At 33.9% G+C, this 20,738-nt stretch overlaps 1 protein-coding gene across 14 annotated transcripts in view; it reads left to right on the top strand.

Annotated features, from left to right (window-relative positions):
• Positions 1-4,882: 4,882 nt before the first annotated feature.
• Positions 4,883-20,738, top strand: part of LOC149774113 (E3 ubiquitin-protein ligase TRIM56-like) — a 76,038-nt gene continuing 60,182 nt past the window's right edge. For 3 of the 14 annotated variants that reach the window (XM_089945787.1, XM_089945785.1, XM_089945786.1), the window contains exons 1-2: positions 4,896-6,044; positions 14,722-14,745. In XM_089945787.1, coding sequence (XP_089801913.1) covers positions 5,010-6,044; positions 14,722-14,745 — 1,059 coding nt within the window. In that variant the 5' untranslated portion in view covers positions 4,896-5,009. Of the gene's footprint in view, positions 6,045-14,721; positions 14,746-20,738 lie in introns of all 14 variants that reach the window. The other 11 variants (XM_089945792.1, XM_089945791.1, XM_089945784.1 and 8 more) reach the window with 10 other exon arrangements.

The raw sequence follows: 20,738 nt of genomic DNA, 5'->3' as shown, positions 1-20,738 counted from the left end.
ACAGTCTGTCTGTAGTCTTTCATTATGACAGTCAATATTATCTAAAAGGGTTTGCAAGCAAAATAAGGACATGTAGAAATCAGCTATAATCATTGACTGGAAAATGCAATTAAGAAAGCTAGGCATATAGTTAAAGATCAACATAAAATGATGTTGCACAGCACATTTTAAAACATCCACATCAAAAGTTGATAGCAAAGCATGTAATACAACGTCCACGTGCAATGTTTGGAAACGTAGTAAAACATCCGCATCACCTGATGATGTTTCCACTTCATGTAATAAAACATCCACATCACATGATAAAGCTTGCACATCATGTGATAAACCACCCATATTATGTAAAGGAGTTTGTTAAGCGTTTAATAAAACATGCATACAATAGTAGAATTAGAATAGCATACACAAAAACATTTAATTAAGCTAGGAAAGCATGTAATAAAGCATTCACATCACATAATGAAGTCTGCATAGCATATTTCTTTAGCACATAACTGTAGTAACAAATGAACATTACATATGAATACATGCACAGCATATGATTGAAAATACCCAATGTATAATTAGAAATGCACATCATATAATAAAACACTGGTTGGGTGGGTTTCTCCTCTCATTTTGCCGGGGTTCTCCACCTCTTTTTAACTCCCATTTTCGTCAACAATAAATGTTATTTTTATTTTTATTTTGTTACGTTTTGTTTCCCCGTGTGGGAGGATTTATTACGGGGGGGAGGGGAATCTGGAAAGATCATGTTTTGTTTAAAGAAAATCCCGGCTGAGTATTTATGGGCAGTGCAAACCCGGGAGACCGAAGACCTGACCCGGTACCCGTCCATCCATCCATATATATATATATATATGCGGCATTCATAAAATATAAAAAATAAAAAGATAATAATTCAGGACCCTAGTCAGGCATCAATCATCCAAGATTTGTATAGCTTTCAATAACATAATTGTATTATCGTAACTTTAAAATACTAATTTGTTTCACTAGAAAAAGTTAAATCTGCACGATGTTTATTACAAATAACAATAGTATGCAATGTTCTGTGTAATGGTCAAATTTATCCCAGATTATTTTCCTTAAGAGGGCAATTCCGACCAAGAACACAAGATTAACGAAAATGTAGAATTATGATTAGATTGTGTTGAACTTTGAAGACAAAAAAAAACAGAAATAAATATGTAATTAAAAACAAATAAATAAAGAAATGGGTATACATATAAATAAAACAAAAATGTTAATTATCTCCACAATTATCTCTATAACAGCATCCACAATAATCTATATAACAATGTTGCTTTATATCTGTTATCTCTCTATCTGAGAAAAAACACTAAAAAAACAATCTTTGTATTTTACAGATGAAAGTTGTGTATGTACCATCCATATGTGATTGTCGGAATTACAGAAATCACAGGTCGGAATAAGCCACTCATGGCAGCTACGATATCTGCTGGTATAAGAACCCTGGTAAACCTCGGAATGTACCACCAGCCCACAGGAAGCTAATGACAAGCTTTCTCATATACCCACACAGGGCCTATAACAGGGTGGGATAACTATATCTAAATGTCCTGCATCCCCAAATATGTGTTGATTATGATGGACAATATGTGATAGAAACCGAACTCAATATCGTCAAGGGTGAGGGGTTGATTTACCAGCCCAATGCGAGATGTCAGTGATCCGTAAAGGCTAGCGCCTTAGACCACTCGAGGTCACGGAGTGGATAGTACATTTTCACAGGACTTCATACCCTATGTACACACCCCTGTTTCAGTTACACAGAACGTCATAGCCTTTCATGGTACGTATCATATTGTTGAGAAAACATACCTAATTTGACTTGACTAATTCACCCTTATTTAACTTAATTGATTGACCCTAATTTGACTTAAAAAGTACATTTGTGTTATATTTTTCTTCAAGACTTACAATGTAAACGTATCCAGGTCAAAACGTACCTTGACCGAAACATACTGAGTCAAAACGGACCTAAGCCAAAGGCACATAATCAAACTGAAACTGTACATGTCACTGCCAATACGTACATGTACCTAAGTCATAATGTATTCAAGAGAGATAAAAAATAGCATATACACAAGCCAAAAATTGTGCGATTGCTGAGATTTATTAAATAAATTATAAAATTTGGAAATGCTAACCTTGCAATGCATTCAGCCAAAATTAAAGATAAAGTGAATTGACACAAGCATCAATTACCATGATAAATGTGTGCCATCTTGACTGAATCGTCAAGAACACATGAAAATCCAATTGATTTCCATAAGATGCTAAAACTTGACTTTCATAAAACAAAGGAACATAAATCTGGTAGCTTGAACAGAGATTTTGCCAGGATATTTTAAGATCTTATTTTGTATTGCTTAAATCATTTGTGTGGGTATTATTTCAAATGGATTTTGATGGATGGTTTCAATAGTGCATGCAAGTACCAACGTTTTCGTAAAACAAAAGATAAATATTTTTAGTTGAATATAAACATCATGATTTGTTTTTATATCAGATGGTTTAATGCAAATCAAAACTGTTGTATCACATTTTTCTATTATAAAACCCGACCTTGTATTACAGTTAATTTTCTTCATTCATTCTGAATTTAAAGATTTGCAGATTGTGATTTTCAAATGGATGCTTTGGTTTCTAAAAGTAAAGCTATTGCATTAGAAAATTTTAAAGCTACATTATTTTGTCATTCTTTGTTTTTGAAAATGTTTGGCATGTCTCTCTCTCTCTCTCTCTCTCTGTATGTGAACATATTCATTTTGATTTATTATTACAAGGATTATGCCATGGATATGATTATTCATGTTGATATATTATTACAAGGATTATGCCATGGATATGATTATTCATGTTGATATATTATTACAAGGATTATGCCAGGGATAGGACTATTCATTTTGATATATTATTACAAGGAGTATGTCAGGGATAGATATTCATGTTGATATATTATTACAAGGAGTATGCCAGGGATAGGTATTCATGTTGATATATTATTACAAGGAGTATGCCAGGGATAGGATTATTCTTGTTGATATATTATTACAAGGAGTATGCCAGGGATACATATTCTTGTTGATATATTATTAGAAGGAGTATGCCAGGGATAGGTAATCATGTTGATGTATTATTACAAGGAGTATGCAAGGGATAGGTATTCATGTTGATATATTATTACAAGGACTATGCCAGGGATACATATTCATGTTGATATATTATTACAAGGATTATGCCAGGGATAGGATTACTCATTTAGATATATTATTACAAGGAGTATGCCAGGGATAGGTATTCATGTTGATGTATTATTACAAGGAGTATGCCAGAGATAGGTATTCATGTTGATATATTATTACAAGGAGTATGCCAGTGATAGGTATTCATGTTGATATATTATTACAAGGATTGTGCCAGGGATAGGTATTCATGTTGATATATTATTAGAAGGAGTATGCCAGAGATAGGTATTCATGTTGATATATTATTACAAGGCGTATGCCAGGGATATGTATTCATGTTGATATATTATTGCAAGGAGTATGCCAGTGATAGGTATTCATGTTGATATATTATTAGAAGGAGTATGCCAGAGATAGGTATTCATGTTGATATATTATTACAAGGCGTATGCCAGGGATAGGTATTCATGTTGATATGTTATTACAAGGAGTATGCCAGGGATAGGATTATTCACGTTGATATATTATTACAAGGAGTATGCCAGGGATAGGTATTCATGTTGATATATTATTACAAGGAGTATGCCAGGGATAGGTATTCCTGTTGATATATTATTACAAGGCGTATGCCAGGGATAGGTATTCATGTTGATATATTATTACAAGGAGTATGCCAGGGATAGGTATTCATGTTGATATATTATTACAAGGAGTATGCCAGGGATAGGTATTCATGTTGATATATTATTACAAGGCGTATGCCAGGGATAGGTATTCATGTTGATATATTATTGCAAGGAGTATGCCAGGGATAGGATTATTCTTTAATGAAATATAATCATACTTTATATAATGGATGAATTACTGCGTTAGTTTTCATCTCGACTTTGTCATACACCACCACGACTGTACTTAACTGACCTTGCCGAGACAAATTTAAGTTTGCACTCAGTATGATAACTGGCCAAGGTTGTGGAATATAGCTGTACTTCAGACTGTGGAGCTTAGAATTGTGAAATAATTGAATCAGAGGGTTCTGATCATCAAAGGATATTTATGGCAAAATTTAAAACTAAACTCCCGCCCACACATACCCCAAAAATAAAAAAATAACAAGAACAACACCCCCATAAGGACCTCCCAAACAAAAACAAAGCAACAAAAATCAACACAAAAGACAAAGTGAAAACAAACCATATCTGTACATATGTTTGGTACTCAGATCGATGAAATGTATCAAAAGTCGCTTAGATCTTCATTTATTGAAAAGTCAGACGTCGTCACATCGTTTCACGGAATTTGTTTCCTATATCACCGAACAACATAGACTCCGAAATAAATGCATAATGATGATCAGTGAAATCAACCTTGAACCAATCTGGCCTATGCACGACTTATGGAGAAGTGGATAAGTATGATAAACGGAACATACAATATACTACACAAAATCGCCAAATGTCTCCGCCTGCTTGGACTTGATTTAATTTGAGTACATTTACAATTTGGTATGTTTTTTTTTACGTTAATACGTTTTTCGTTGAGTACTTGTTGTCTTGTTAACTTTTCACCCTAAGTACTCTTGCCTCTAAAGGCCCTCATCTCGATCTGATCATCGCTCGGTCATATCCGTCAGGAAGTTGTTTCAAAACCAGACTTAAAATAGCCCGAGCTAGGGAGTAATCATTGAACGTATAACAATCATTGAACACTTTCATCCAACAGGTGGCGCTAACACGTCTGCTTGCTATACACGTATCTCCTTGTTGGTGGAACAAAACGAAAGTGCCTTCGAAAATGGCAGCAAGTCGACAGGAATGCAGTATTTGCATGGATAGTTTTAAGAATCCGAAGCTAATCTCGTGTCACCACAGCTTTTGTTACAAGTGTCTGGAAGATTATGTACAGGTTAACCTTCACAATGGTCAGTTTAATTGCCCCATATGCAGAACAAGTGTACATTTACCGAAAAGTGGGATTTCGGGATTTCAAAGTAATTTCTACATCGATACGGAATCGAGTGAGAAGTTCCCTTGTGAGATTTGTGGTCCGAAAAACATTGCATGCAGTAGATGTTTGGACTGCGAGGAGAATTTGTGTCAAACATGTTGCTATGTCCACGAAAAATCGAAACTTAGTAGGCATCACAAAATATGTGATTTGGGAACTCTGGATTCTGAAACGAAAGGTAAAATCCGACAACGTGTGTTCTGTGATCAACATCCAGAAGAGGAAATTAAGCTTGTTTGCCAAGATTGTAAAGTGCCTATTTGTTTCATGTGCAAAGTGATTAAGCACGACACACATCCGACAAAATCCGTAGCTGATGTTGCAGCCGAAGTGAAAAAGACCCTTGATACGAAATTGAATCAATGTTCAGACAAGCTGAGTCGTATCAAGGCTTCCACAGCAAAAGGAGAGGAGCTTGATAGGAGCATTAATGAGGCTGAGCGGGAGGAATTAAAAGCAGTTGACGACCAGTGTGCACAACTGTACAAAGCAATTGACCAAGAAGCTGCAAAATTTAAAGACAAAATCAAAAATGTTTATCACCTCCTTAGAGAGCAAAACGAAGTTTTCAGAAGATATATGCAGGAAGAATTCAGCTCGTGTTCTAACACCAGGGACAATGCACAAAAGCTAAGAGATCAGGGGACAGACATCGAGATAGTAAATAAAGGTCCTGATATTGAACAAATACTTTCTGCAGCAATATTAAAGACTGAAACAACACCCACCATACGTCTGGATAACAAATTGTTTTCGCCAGCCAAAATCATCGAAAATAAACTGATTCCCTTGATTGGCATCTTGCAAGATTCCACTGACGCCGTAAGTATCAGTACTCGTAAATTTCAGTCACAATGTGCTAAATAATTTTAAGTCTTTTCTCTTACCTTTTACTAAATAAGCAATGACTGCAGTCTCAATAGATTAAAAACCAAACATCTTCTTACATTGAGTTGTTGTGTATATATTTTTGAACTTCGTTGATGAAGTCTGAACTTTACTATGCCATACATTAGGCTCAGCGTACAAGACGGTTAGCAACATAAGATTTAATTGTATATTCTGTGATATTTACGTTTTAGGAAATAATATAAACGGTATCCAGATTTCCGTATGTTTGTCAATAAAATTACAATGAATGTTGACGCAGATTCCTTAGTTCACTTTAACTACAAAGCGCAAACTAATTAAAGGAAATACATAATTTGGTGTTGTCATCGATTTTACCCCACAAGCTTGGACAGTATTTGGAAATGAGCCATACATGATTGCCCTCGCGTTTCCATGTTTAGCCGATACTGTTACATGAAGACAATTTGGAATTTAATATCGCAAACAAAACGTCCCAAGCCTTAACGTGTACGACCATATACTGGAATAGATTCTACCTATAGTGCATTTACTAAACATCAATGCGCCGAGTTTGTTTTGAGTAAGCTATTTAGATAAGGTGACATCATTTATTGAGATAATGGTCTGGTTATGGGTCATACATAATATACAGTAATACAAGCGTGAATATTTCGAACCATACACTCTACTTTGACTATGTATGGCCATTACCGCCATAAGTGCGTAATTGTATTTTAATTTTATGCTCGTGTTTTCTATTATTGTATGTTGCTTCTTCTATCTTGCACGATTCAGTTTTGTATTATCTATCATTCTAGATTGTGTCATTACATCTGCCAATATTTATTACAGAACATGTTAAGTGTATGAATACAATACAAAAATCGTTTCTTCAGATTCCACATGAGTGATTTTGTGTGCATTTTTAATTACACGTAGTAATATTTTTAATTGTTTCTTTCCAGCTTGAATTTTGTTCGGTTCTATTGAAATATTTCAGTTTATAAAACTCTATTAAGTATGAAACTGGTATGCCCCATTATGATAACAGAAGGCGCAGTGATAGATGAATGAAACAGATTGGATTAGCTCTTGATCATTTTAGTCCAGTCTTGAAATAATCTCGGATGTTGTTGTAGAAATACACATCACTTTGACGTTTTTTGTTGTCCCACCGCCCCCCCCCCCCCCCCCCCCCCGTCCCTGGCGAAGTGCACCACAATTGTTACAACAGCAAGCATACATTGTTCTGACTGATTTTGCATCTTTCTACCGCCATGTCATTCCATTTGAACGACTAATTATATTCGAAGTTTATATTCCTACTTGAAGAAAAAGTTCCGATAGGAATGAAACTAGGGACGCGGGTTAAGTAATGTTCATTTTAATCACGGAGCACTGAACTGTGGATAATTGCTTTCTTCTTCTAGAGATTTATATTTAATAATTATGTGAATGGTCCAACCAAATGATACAAATTGTCAAGAAACCAAACTTCACCCTCTCCTTTCGTTAGAAGATCTTGTGTAATATCCGGTTGTATTATTTATGATATCTTGTTTATTATATTAAACATTCATTTGTCTAAATTAATGATCATACCGCAAGTTAGCTAGAGGTTGAATTGAAACACTCTCCAAAATCATTTAAGTGTTCCACCATCAACTCTTTCTCTCTATCTCTCTCTCTCTCTCTCTCTCTCTCTCTCTCACACACACACACACACACACACACAAACACACATTGTGGCCTTTCGATATAAATTTATATACAATCAGACAAATATATTAGCAGGACAGACCCATCCTGAAATAAATGGACACCATGACTTTAGTACTGAGTAAAAACATTTGATGCATTGTTTGGTCCGAAACGTACGAGTTTATTGCGATACGTTTGGCGAGATTTTAACTTCTTGTACTCATACAGCCATATAACTTAATGCACTCATACAAACATCTAGCTTAATGTTCGCATGCAGCTTTCTAATTACATGTACTCATTCAACCATTTAACTTCATGTACGCATACGGCCATTTAACTTCATGTATTAATACGGCCATTTAACTGCATGCACTTGTATAGACCTTTACCTTCATGCATTAATGCAGCTTTTTAACTTCAAACCGCTCCGGTGGCCTAGTGGTTAGGGCGTCCGCCTCGGATGCGGCAGGTCGTGGGTGGGATCCCCGTTCAAGTCATACCATAGACTTACAAAAATGGTACTAACAGCTGCCTCGCTTGGTGTTCAGCATTAAGAGGTTAGTGCTAGGACTGGTCGACCTGGTGTCAGGATAATGTGATTGGGTGGGACATCATGCTACATGTCTGCGGCATGATGCCTCAGTGCTAGGCATCACTATAAACTACCACAGTGCAGACATCGTAGCGATATGACTGAAACATTGTTAAAGCTACGTTAAAAATCCAAATCACACACCAAAATAACATTTTAACTTTAAGTATTCATACAGGCATTTAACTTTAAGTATTCATACAGACATTTAACTTCAAGTACTCATACAGGCATTTAACTTTAAGTATTCATACGGGCATTTAACTTCAAGTATTCATACAGGCATTTAAATTCAAATACTCATACAAGCATTTAACTTAAAGTATTCATACAGGCATTTAAATTAAAGTACTCATACAACATTTAAATTCAAGTATTCATACAGTCATTTAACTTCAAGTATTCATACAGGCATTTAACTTCATGTATTCATACAGGCATTTAACTTTAAGTATTCATACAGGGATTTAACTTCAAGTATTCATGCAGGCATTTAACTTCAAGTATTTATACAGGCATTTAAATTAAAGTACTCATACAGGCATTTAAATTAAAGTACTCATACAGGCATTTAAATTAAAGTACTCTTACAGGCATTTAACTTCAAGTATTCATACAGGCATTTAACTTCAAGTACTCTTACAGCTTTTAATGTTCATGTGCTAATAAAGTCATTTAACTTCATGTCGTCATACAGCCTTTAAATTCGTGTACTCATGCAGCTTTTTAAGTTCATGTACTCATACAGCCAATAAATGTAATGCACGCATGCGCATTATGTCATTCGTTTGAAACCAAACAATTCATTCTTAACAAGGGTAATTTCACAAGAGGCCATCACGTGATATGAAATATGTCTATGCCTCCATAATGTTTAATCGGTTTGTAAGATTAAAAGAAAACATCATCTTATCTACTTTTAATTCTTTTTGTACAGCTATAAAATAAAACTAAACTAAAGCCTATATTTTATATTTAGCAAGAGTTTTCTTAAAGCATACACAATCACTTAGCCCCTAGCCCCACCCCACCCCCTCCCAATTAAACAGAAAAAAAATCCCAAATTATTAGTGACAGTACTGTTTTGTTAACAAAGTTCCATCTTTCAAAGCCTTTCACAAAATAATGTGCAAAAGATAAACAGTTTCAGTGAGGAATGTTTCCGTCTTAATTACCTCACAAAACCGGGATCTTACACTAAAAGATGAAATATTTTAAAGTAATTGCTTGAAAATGAGTGGGAAATAATGGGGGTCGAACGGCTGTTGTGATGTTGCATCCAGGTATAACGACTTGTTAAACAATGGCAGCGAACCAAAACACAATATTTATGTTATAATTGCGGTCTACATGAAATGCTCCAATTACTAAAGTTAAAATAAATTAAATTAAATGAACTACCGTATACGGTTAGCTTCAAAATATGGTTGTCTGTGTAGGTATATCTTAGCTTTAAAAAATCATTCAAAGCAGTGTTTTGCTTTTCATTTTGTTTTTGCAAGAAAATGCAATTTAGTCATGGTTTGTGGGTTCAATAGGGGATCCGTGGCTATTTCTTCCATGCTTATATTCCGCAATATAATGGATAAGTTCGTTTCTTTATCTGGATTTAAGACGTTTATTGGCAGCTATAGCCATAATTATACGCATGTATTTTATATTACTATATGATGCATATTCTATTCTTCACTTTTATATTCTGCATTTTATATAAAATATAATGTGCAGCTCGGAACTAATATAAAATACACTAAGATAATGTCGGATCGAATATTCATCATATCATAATAGAAAATGCATACACATAAACAAAATACACGAATGCAATTATGGCAGTAATTGTCCTCCATAACTCCCAAGTACGACTAAATTTAACTTCAAGTATTCATACAGGCATTTAAATTAAAGTACTCTTACAGGCATTTAACTTCAATATGGGTATGTGAGAAAGCTTGCTAGTGGAATTTCTTGGGCCGGTGGATCTTAAAGGATTTTTTCCGTAGTTCTTCCTGCACCAGTTATACTTGCCGCCATGTATAGCCTATATTTCACTGAGGAATGGCGTTAACCCAGAGCAAGAACAACAACATCAAAATAAAAGTTATTTACTTTGTCTTTCAAGAAAAGGTTATGTAGCGGGTAATTTTTATATTTAAAATACTTACGTATTACTCAGCACATTAGTTATGTCGTGATAAACTTAATGATTTTGGTCTTAAAGATGAGACACAAACATCATGCCGCAGACATATAACGTCATGACCCACCCATTTACATTATCCTGACCAGTCCTAACACTAACCTCTTCATGCTAAGCGTCTAGCGAGGTAGCTGCTGGTACCATTTTTATAAGTCTTTCTTATGATTCGGTGGGGGTTCGAACCCGCGACCTCCAGAATCCGAGGCGGACGCTCTAAGCACTAGGCAACCGGACCCGTCGTCAAGATTGTTAAATCGTTTATATCGTTTATATCAAACAATCACCGGGGGCCCCTAGTGGCCAAGTGGTCTAAAGCGCTCAGCGTTATGGATCGCTGCTATATCACGCCAGCAGCTTCTCGTGGGTCGGTGGTCCTTTTCGGGGTTTTCCGCGAGTTATACCTGCACCATTTATACTGACCGTCATGTATAAGTCTATCTTGTGCTGAAAAATGACGTTAACCCCTATAATGAAAACATAAAAATTAAACAGTCATTTTTCCATCTGCTATTTCATCCAAAACCATTTTGTTGTGTTTTTTACAAAGTGTTCCTTACAATACAAAATTCTAATTTGAATGATGCGTGAAAACAACAAATAGTATATGCAGTATCCTCATGGCCTTTTTATTTGTACTTAATCATTTTATTAGTACTTAATCATTTTATTCGTATTTAATCATTTTATTTTTATTTAATCATTGGCATTTTCAAAGTGGAACTGTTTTCAATTTGTTTATCCCTTAATGCTTCGGTACCGAAAACGTTTACTTTAATTTTAATCGAAAGTCTGCCAAATGATAGGAATATATCTTAGCAGATATGTGATTGTATTTGCATTAGTGCATTTGATTTTGATATTGTGCTTTTAGCTACCATTGGACTTGGTGTCCTACGTTAGTTGCATCAATATCATTGTATTTATACATCGATTTTTCTTCAATATTTAAATGAAGTCGAATTAACAGATGTCATCCATCTTGAATTTACGGTTATTATACATTTGATGTTTATTCATTATTTCGGTGGGGATAGTACAACGAATTCGGGTCAGAATCATGCCATTGTGAATAAGCTATATCAGCCATTTATACAAGACAAATTATGCAATTATTACAGATATATTTCATCAAGATATACTACATATTTTGGCATTAATAATGGTTCATTGGATTCAGCCAGTACATAGATAGTTAAATAAATAGATAACGTGCTTATGTGCACGCGACTATGGTTAACATCTTGCTTTGTCATAAAAATCATCACGTTTTATACTTATCCACGCCGATAATTATAGCATGTAAATCCATGCTCCATATATAGGAACATGAATCAATCAGCTTTGACAAAAATGATGCAGTTGACGTTGCCTAACACTTCCGAAGAAGTGTATTCATATTGGTCTGAAATACCCATAGTGTAAGATTTTCTAATCAGATTCTCGTTATCGTTCGAGAATGTGCAAACGAGCACAGACACCAAAACGCTTTTTATCATTATTTTTGTATAAAAAAATGAAACACACACTGCCCATTTATACAAATCTAGTAAAGTAGCATTTGCCGTCCTATGACCGTGCTTGATCCATGTTTTTGCTTTTCTTTTTCAAATTGCATCGATTGACGAAAATAATATTTTATGATCTAATGCAGAGAGAACGGTTCTAACAATCTCATAGTGTTAGGTGAACTGTTATGAAAAGTGCATGTTTCCTATTTTCCTTTCTTCTAATATTCAGATATCAACAAAGGATTATCTGCTGGAAGACGTATCAAGTGTGCAATGTCAATTTAATTAGGACAGTGTCGTCTTTGCATAATGTACTACCTATTCCTTTTCCTAGATGAAAATAGTGAGGAAAGCTGAAAAGATTTTCTAATCATATTATCTTGGTCTTCCAAAAAGGTCCACACCAGCACATACAAAAAACACATTTGTATCATTTGTGTGTAAGAAATAAACATACACTGCCAATTTATACCAATGTACTGAACTATTATTTTGGATACACTGTACTGGAGAGAGAGAGAGAGAGAGAGAGAGAGAGAGAGAGAGAGAGAGAGAGAGAGAGAAATGTTCTGCAGGCATTTGTGCAACAAAAAACTCTTTAATTATATAACCTAATCAAATACTGAAGAAAAAGCATGGATTTTGGAAAACAGAATGACAGCTAATGTCTTCGAAAAAATAAGCAGATGAGCATGTTTGAAAACGCTATTTTTTGCTGAAATAAAACAATATTGGTTTTGTTTGCCCACTTTCCTGATCACACATTACCGCATCCGCGGTACTTTTTACTTATACCAGTCCACACGACAACTGAGAGATGAGTGACTTGATAATTATACACACAGTTCGAGGGCAAATACAGTGAAACAATAATGAAACACAAACTTCACAGAGGCAGTGTATATTTGATGATAGGCTGTCTGCCGTTTAATTTGTTGTTGGAATTAGCAGCGCACTTTTCCTTTTTGCCTACATTTATATAGTACCAAAGTGATGAAACATTACAGGATAAATAAAGGAAAAAAGTTCCAATTCAAAGATTTACATACGAGGCAAAGCGTAAAATATATTATTTAAAACGACAACTATTTGGGATTACTTTGTTTCATGTAATGACTTACACTTTGTATTTTGCCCTGTATTTCCATTTACGAGTATGACGAATTTGTGTATACGTGTCCTCTCCCTTTCTGGAGAGCATATAAAAGGGATTGATATCGTCTTCTCTATTATCGGACTTATTCTATTCTTTCACGAAGAAAGAGAGATAAAAGAAAGAGTAAGTAAAAATATAGATACTCTGCGTAAATAAGCACAAATCATGTATTACTTGCATTTAATATGTGGTGTCTAAGACGAATATATTTATGAAAAGTAATTATTCTCCAAAATTTCCTAACTTTAACCACTTACCAAGAAAGGATTATATTCAAACTCTTATCATATTGGTTCTATAACGCGCATTTATTGCTCTTGTGGGAAAAAGAAGTAACGTCCTTCTTTCAGTAAATACGTACAAACGGACACTTTTATGGGCTAATTAATTATACGTTTGTTTCATGAGGTGACTATTATAATTCTACATTTACCGACCAGCTGTCCATCGTGTTAAATTATTGGCTGCCCGGCCTTGAACTTTGCAAGCCTTGCTTGATGATAAACGATACCCCACCTATGGCATTCATAGATTCGCCATCGGATACACACATGCATCCTAAAACGATATTATATATTAATTAGACACTGACACAGAACACACACGCTCTCACGCACAAAACGAAACAAACATTTGAGCCAGAAACACCGACACCCTAGTTGTATATATAAAGGGGGCATCACTCACTTTTTCACGCAGAAAATACGTGAGCCAAAACTTACATTAAAAGATACTGTAGTCTTTTTACGTCTGCAAGTGGAAAACAGTTCTCATTCAGTAATTATACACAGTAAGATTTACCGACCACCTAATTATCGTACTCGTTTCAAAAGGGGCATGCTATGCTATAATACCTAATGATTATTCGGTCCTTACCGTTCCACGCTTTATATAAATGTTGACAGAAAACTCTACCCGGATACATAATGTGACCAAGCGTGCATGATATTGTACATTATTACAAGAAGGGAATGTAATTAAGTAAGTTGTTTCGCTGTCTGGACTTTAAGTTTTTAAATGTGCACACAATTTACATGGTTGATTAATAATAATGTACCACAGAGAAATTTTGTTTTGTACAAGACACGTCATGGCCTCAACAGAAAACATATATATTTGTAGCTAATGTGCATTACCAGATTATATTGTTTGAAAGTACAGACACACAGTTTAAATTAATGTTAGTTTGTTAGTTCTTTTATACACAATGATTAGACGATATGTTGCAATTTGCTCAAATATTTCTTAGTCATGCAACAACAGCTTTGTCGATGGTTTATTTTATTGCCACTATCCTACGTTCGTATTGATAGTTTTGGGATTTTATAGCAAAATGTCAACTATGTATCATCATTTATATATTTTTGTTCTGTCTTACGTCGGATTTTCATTTGTGAATATCTGCATCCGTATATACTTCCCATTTTGAGAGCAAATATGTTAGATATTTCATCTTGACTAATATCAGATTTATTCTTTTCTTTCAGGAAGAAAGAGAGAAGAAACTAAGAGTAAGTACAATTTTAGCTGCTTTCCGTAAATAAGTACAAAGCATTCATCACATACAGTTACTATATGATATATAAGTCGACAATATTTATAAAAAAATAATTAATAGCCAAATGTTCATCATTTTGTACAATTACCAAGGAAGGATTATTTTCAAACCCTTTCCTAATTTATATAATTTCTATATTATTATTTTTATATCGCACATGCATTGCTTTTGACGGAAAAGGAGGTAGAATGGTGTATTCAATAAATGCGTACAAACGGACACTTTAGTGGACTAATACATTATACGTTTGTCTCAATCTGTGCCTATTATAATATGACATTGTCAGACCAGCTGTACATCCTGCTAAATTATTGACTGTCCGCTCCATAATTTTACAAGTATTGTGATGATAATTAGTGGCTTTCTTTTTCTAAATGTATAATGTGGCTAATATTGTCTGTTTGATCCGAAAGTTAAAGGTCACAAGAGGCACAATGTAATCATAAAACTTGTTTCCGCGTCCGGAATAAAATTTTATAAATACCGGAAACACTTTCTTTTTTTAACATATTCATCAAAACATACGCGATGCGTAATCTCTAAAGGAAAAACGAAGCCACACAAGATATAACGTCTGCACGGTTTCTGTTGTTACGTGAGCAATTAATACGCTTTAACATATATTAAGGATCAATGAGTTTATCTCTAGAAAGTAGCTGTTCACTAACAATATTTAAATGAAAGGGTCAAGTTAGTACTTTAAAGAGTTAATACTTTAAGCTATACGTAACTACTCTGGAGTATGTTAAAAGGTATTTTAAAACACATTGTGACATAACTACTTCAATATTGACCCACTTGTATAATTATATATTTTAGTCTTGCAGGCATGCGTGGGTACAAGTTATTATATATATATATATATATATATATATATATATATATATATATATATATATATATTTTTTTTTTTTTTTTTTTTTTTTTAAATGATCCCAACAATTGTCAAGGCGTTCCACACATCGTTGTGCAAAATAAGAACGTCAGCGCTTTCTTGAATAACGACTGACTGCATTGACAAGTGAAAGCGGGGGTTAATCTATCAAACTCAAACTGGTTTCCGAAAAGGGTACTCGCCATATTAACAGGTTTAGTATTTAACCATTGGTCTATAAATTGTTACGCAGACCTGGTTTCAGATTGTTTTGTCATCAACTGGCTTGTTTTAAGCCATTTGATTTGATTGTCTCTCATAGCGTTAGGAATGTTTAGAGAAGTAGGGTATCGAAAAAAAATTTTTTTCTTTGTATATATTCAGTATACATTAATAGTGTTCGTGTATCTGTCTACGTGTTTAAGCATTATATACAATTTATCCTTGTAACATAGGAAACAAAAACAGTTATATTATAATTATGTTAATGTTTAATCTGTCAATTATTTGATTACCATATATATATATATATATATATATATATAATATTGCTATAATTTACAATTTACTATACTGTATGGTGGTTTTATTGTTAATTGCACAGATATTATCAAAACTCTAGAAATTCAAGTTGTGTTGAAGAGGTTCAAGATTATTATTGAGTAAACTCAAAGTATTGTCTCTCCTATTTATGTCACAGAACAAAATTTGTGTAGTTTTCATTATTAAACTCATACTGAAAATTTGCATAACAGATTTGGTAACAGTTATTCGAAATGATAAAACGATATGTTTTTCTTCTGTATGCCATACCGGTAAGTAGGGCCGATATTCTGTTCATATTCGTGACGTTACAAATTACTTTAAAGCATGTTAGAATTAATGATTATTCATACTCAGCATAATGTTGCAAAATATTCAGCAAAATCAACACGAAAATTAAACCAAAATGGCGTCCCATGACTCAACCACTATCCCCATAATATTTACTATATAAGGCATATCAAGTTTTATTTTATATTTTAATTTTGCTTCTGATTTAATTTGTATGTTCATACATTCTTTTGAACTCGCGTATCCAATTGCCTTTTATAAACTTTTTATTTTCATGTTGGAACTTTCTTTTATGACTTCCGTCCGCCAAACACGAGGTAACGAGTTAAACGCTCGCGTCATCCCAATCTGGTTATATATTTTTTTAAAACAATTTAATGTAGAATCTTTCTTTCAACCTCGCTGATCGCAATTTTTAAATTTTAATTTTTTTTACTGTTTAAGTTGAAATGCTAGAAGAAACAAGGTTCGCACCCATTAACTACTAACTTTCCTCTATACTAACGTTTGCTAAGCAACAAGTTGTCAGTTCGAAATTCGCGGCACCCCATTTGTTTATTTTGAAAGTTTCTTTATGACTAACGCCTGCCAAACACTAGGTTCCGAGTCTGATTTTCGCGGCATCGCAGTTTTGTTTTTATTATTTCGTTTTTAACTTTTGTGTGGAAACTTTCTTTTCTTACTAAGCTTCCAAACAAGAATTCTCTAGTTCGAAAGTTGCAGAATCTACTTTGTTGTTTGTTACTTGTTCATGTTTGAACTTTCTTTTAAACTCGCGCATTCCAAAGATTTATTGCGTTATTTCTTACTTTTTATATTTATGTTTAAACTATCTTTTATTACTAATCTTTGTCAGACAAGAGGTTGCGAGTTCGAAACTTAAGGCATCCCAAATTTTTATTTTATTTTTAATTTTTTTGTTTGTTTTCATGTTTTCGCTCATCAGAAGTTTTTTTTTATAATCGTTTTACATTTTTAGATGTATGCTGATACTGTCTCTTATTACTCCCGGCATATAACAGATTTCATCTGCATAGTACATGGATTGTCCCTATCTGTTACGTTTGGAGTCACTTTGCACATCAAATTCATCTGCAATCTCAGCATTCTGTCCTAAACGTTGTCACAATCAAGTATAATTTATTAGCGGGAGGTAGTGCGATTTTCTAGACAAGTCTAGTCGCCACTGAACGGTATCCCTCATTAAACCGTACGTACAAAATCGGCAATTTTCAGCAGATACTGTATGCAACACAATTACATCCTCAGACCCGTTAATAATCTAAAAACATGAAATAACACACTAGTTTTCAAATTTATAGCAATAAATGATTCCTGATATTTTAACAGCTGACTGTTTATTGAATATTTCATTATCAAAAGTACTTCCAGGCTTTATGTACAAAGACAACATTCTAGGTGTGCGATACTGAAACACAGATTAGACAGAGGTATCGAATGCCATATTACCCATTCAAAATCAAATGTGGATGGAAAACAGAAGAATATCAGAGGAAACCTCGTCATTACGAGATGAGTTATAAAACAAATAAAAGAAAACGAGTCGGGTTGTACCTTGTTTTTAATCGACGTTAAAAGTGTTCACCGAACAGATATTATACGAACAAATGAGTCTTTTAATTAGTATTTTAACTGCATATTAAACGGGGAAAATCAACAATAAAATATGCATAATTGAATTTCCGGCAATGTTGGCCATCTTGTAACTCTTGTCATCGTTGCTATTGCTGAATGGATGGTCATATTAACATGAAATGTTCGCTAAGATACTTACTATGCCAAAAATGGTGCCGATCTGAGGTCATATTGTGGCCGAGTGCTCTAAAGCACTCATCGTTTCGGATAACTGCTATCTCACGTCTGTCTGTGTGGGTTCGCCTCTCGGGCTCGGCCAATGTGGGTATGTGAAAAGGCTTGCCAGTAGGTTCTCGTGGTTCTTTCCGGGGTTTCCCTGGTTTTTTTCTCCACCGTTAATACTGGCCGTCATGCATAGCCTATCTTGTGCTGAAAAATGACGTTAAGCCTTATAATAATAACATCAAATCAAACAGTCATTTTTCCATCTGCTATTTCATCCAAAACCATTTTGTTGTGTTTTTTACAAAGTGTTCCTTACAAAACAAAATTCTAATTTGAATGATGCGTGAATACAACAAATACTATATGCAGTATGCTCATGACCTTTTTTGTACTTAATTATTTTATTTGTATTTAATCATTTTATTTGTATTTAATCATTTTATTTGTACTTAATCATTTTATTTGTATTTAATCATTTTATTTATGTTTCATCATTGGATGTTTTCAAAGTGGAACCCTTTATCAATTTGTTTATTCCTTAATGCTTCAGTACCGAAAACGTTTACTTTAATTTTAATCGAAAGTCTGCCAAATGATAGGAATATTTCTTAGCAGATATGTGGATTGTTTTTTCGTTAGTAATTTTGATTTTTATATTGTGCTTTTAGCTACCAATTGACTTGGTGTCCTACGTTAGTTGCATCAGTATCATTATATTTAAACATCGCGTTAAATTCAAGCTTTAAATGAAGTCGAATTAACTGCTGTCATCCATTTTGAATTTACGGCTAATATACATTTGATGTTTATTCATTATTTCGTAGGGGATAGTACAACAAATTCGAGTCAGAATCATGCCATTGTGAATGAGCTATATCAGCCATTTATAGAAGACAAATTATGCAATTATTACAGATATATTTCATCAACATATAATACATATTTTGGCATTAATAATGGTTCATTGGATTCAGCCAGTATAAAGATAGTTAAACAAGCTTATGGTTGACATCTTGTTTTGTCATAAAAATCATCACGTTTTATACTTATCCACGCCGATAATTATAGCATGTAAGTCCATGCTCCATATATAGGGACATGAATCAATCAGCTTTGACAAAAATGATGCAGTTGACGTTGCCTAACACTTCCAAAGAAGTGTATTCATATTGGTCTGAAATACCCATAGTGTAAGATTTGCTAATCAGATTCTCGTTATCGTTCGAAAATGTACACACCAGCACAGACACAAAAACACTTTTCATCATTATTTTGTATAACAAAATGAAACACACACTGCCAGTTTATACAAATCTAGTAAAATAGGATTTTGCCGTCCTATGACCGTGCTTGATCCACGTTTTTCGTTTCTTTTTCAAATTACATCGATTGACGAAAATAATATTTTATTATCTAATGCAGAGAGAACGGTTCTTACAATCTCATAGTGTAAGGTGAACTGTTATGAAAAGTGCAAGTTTCTATTTTCCTTTCTTCTAATATTCAAATATCAACAAAGGATTATCTGCTGGAAGACGTATCAAGTGTGCAATGTCAATTTAATTAGGACAGTGTCGTCTTTGCATAATGTACTACCTATTCCTTTTCCTTGATGAAAATAGTGAGGAAACCTGATAAGATTTTCTAATCATATTATATTGGTCTTTCAAGAATGTCCACACCAGTACATACACAAAACACATTTGTATCATTTGTGTGTAATAAATAAACATACATTGCCAATTTATACCAATGTACTGAACTATCATTTTGGATACACTGTACTGGAGAGAGAGAGAGAGAGAGAGAGAGAGAAATGTTCTGCAGGCATTTGTGCAACAAAAAACTCTTTAATTATACAAATTAGTCAAATACTGAGGAAAGAGCATGGATTTGGAAAAAAGAATGACAGCTAATGTCTTCGAAAGAATAAGCAGATGAGCATGTTTGAAAACGCTTTACTTTTCTGAAATAAAACAATATTGGTTTTGTTTGCCCACTTTCCTGATCACACATTACCGCATCCGCGGTACGTTTTAATTATACCAGTCCACACGACAATTGAGAGATGAGTGACTTCATAATTATACACACAGTTTGAGGACAAATACAGTGAAACAATAATAAAACAAGAACTTCAGAGAGGCAGTGTATATTTGATGATAGGCTGTCTGCCGTTTAATTTGTTGTTGGAATTAGCAGCGCACTTTACTTTTTGCCTACCTTTATATATTACCAAACTGATGAAACATTGCAGGATAAAGAAAGGAAAGAAAAGTTCCTATTCAAAGTTTTGCATACGAGGCAAGGCGTACACTATATTATTTCAAACGACAACTATTTCGGATTTCTTTGTTTCATGTAATCACTTACACTGTGTATTTTGCCCTGTATTTCCATTTACGAGTATGACGAAT

This window comes from Sinohyriopsis cumingii, unplaced genomic scaffold (genome assembly GCF_028554795.1).
Source record: "Sinohyriopsis cumingii isolate HCF-2022 unplaced genomic scaffold, ASM2855479v2 utg000426l, whole genome shotgun sequence".
Taxonomy (NCBI): Eukaryota; Metazoa; Mollusca; class Bivalvia; order Unionida; family Unionidae; genus Sinohyriopsis; species Sinohyriopsis cumingii.
This window is presented reverse-complemented; position numbering and strand designations above follow the sequence as displayed.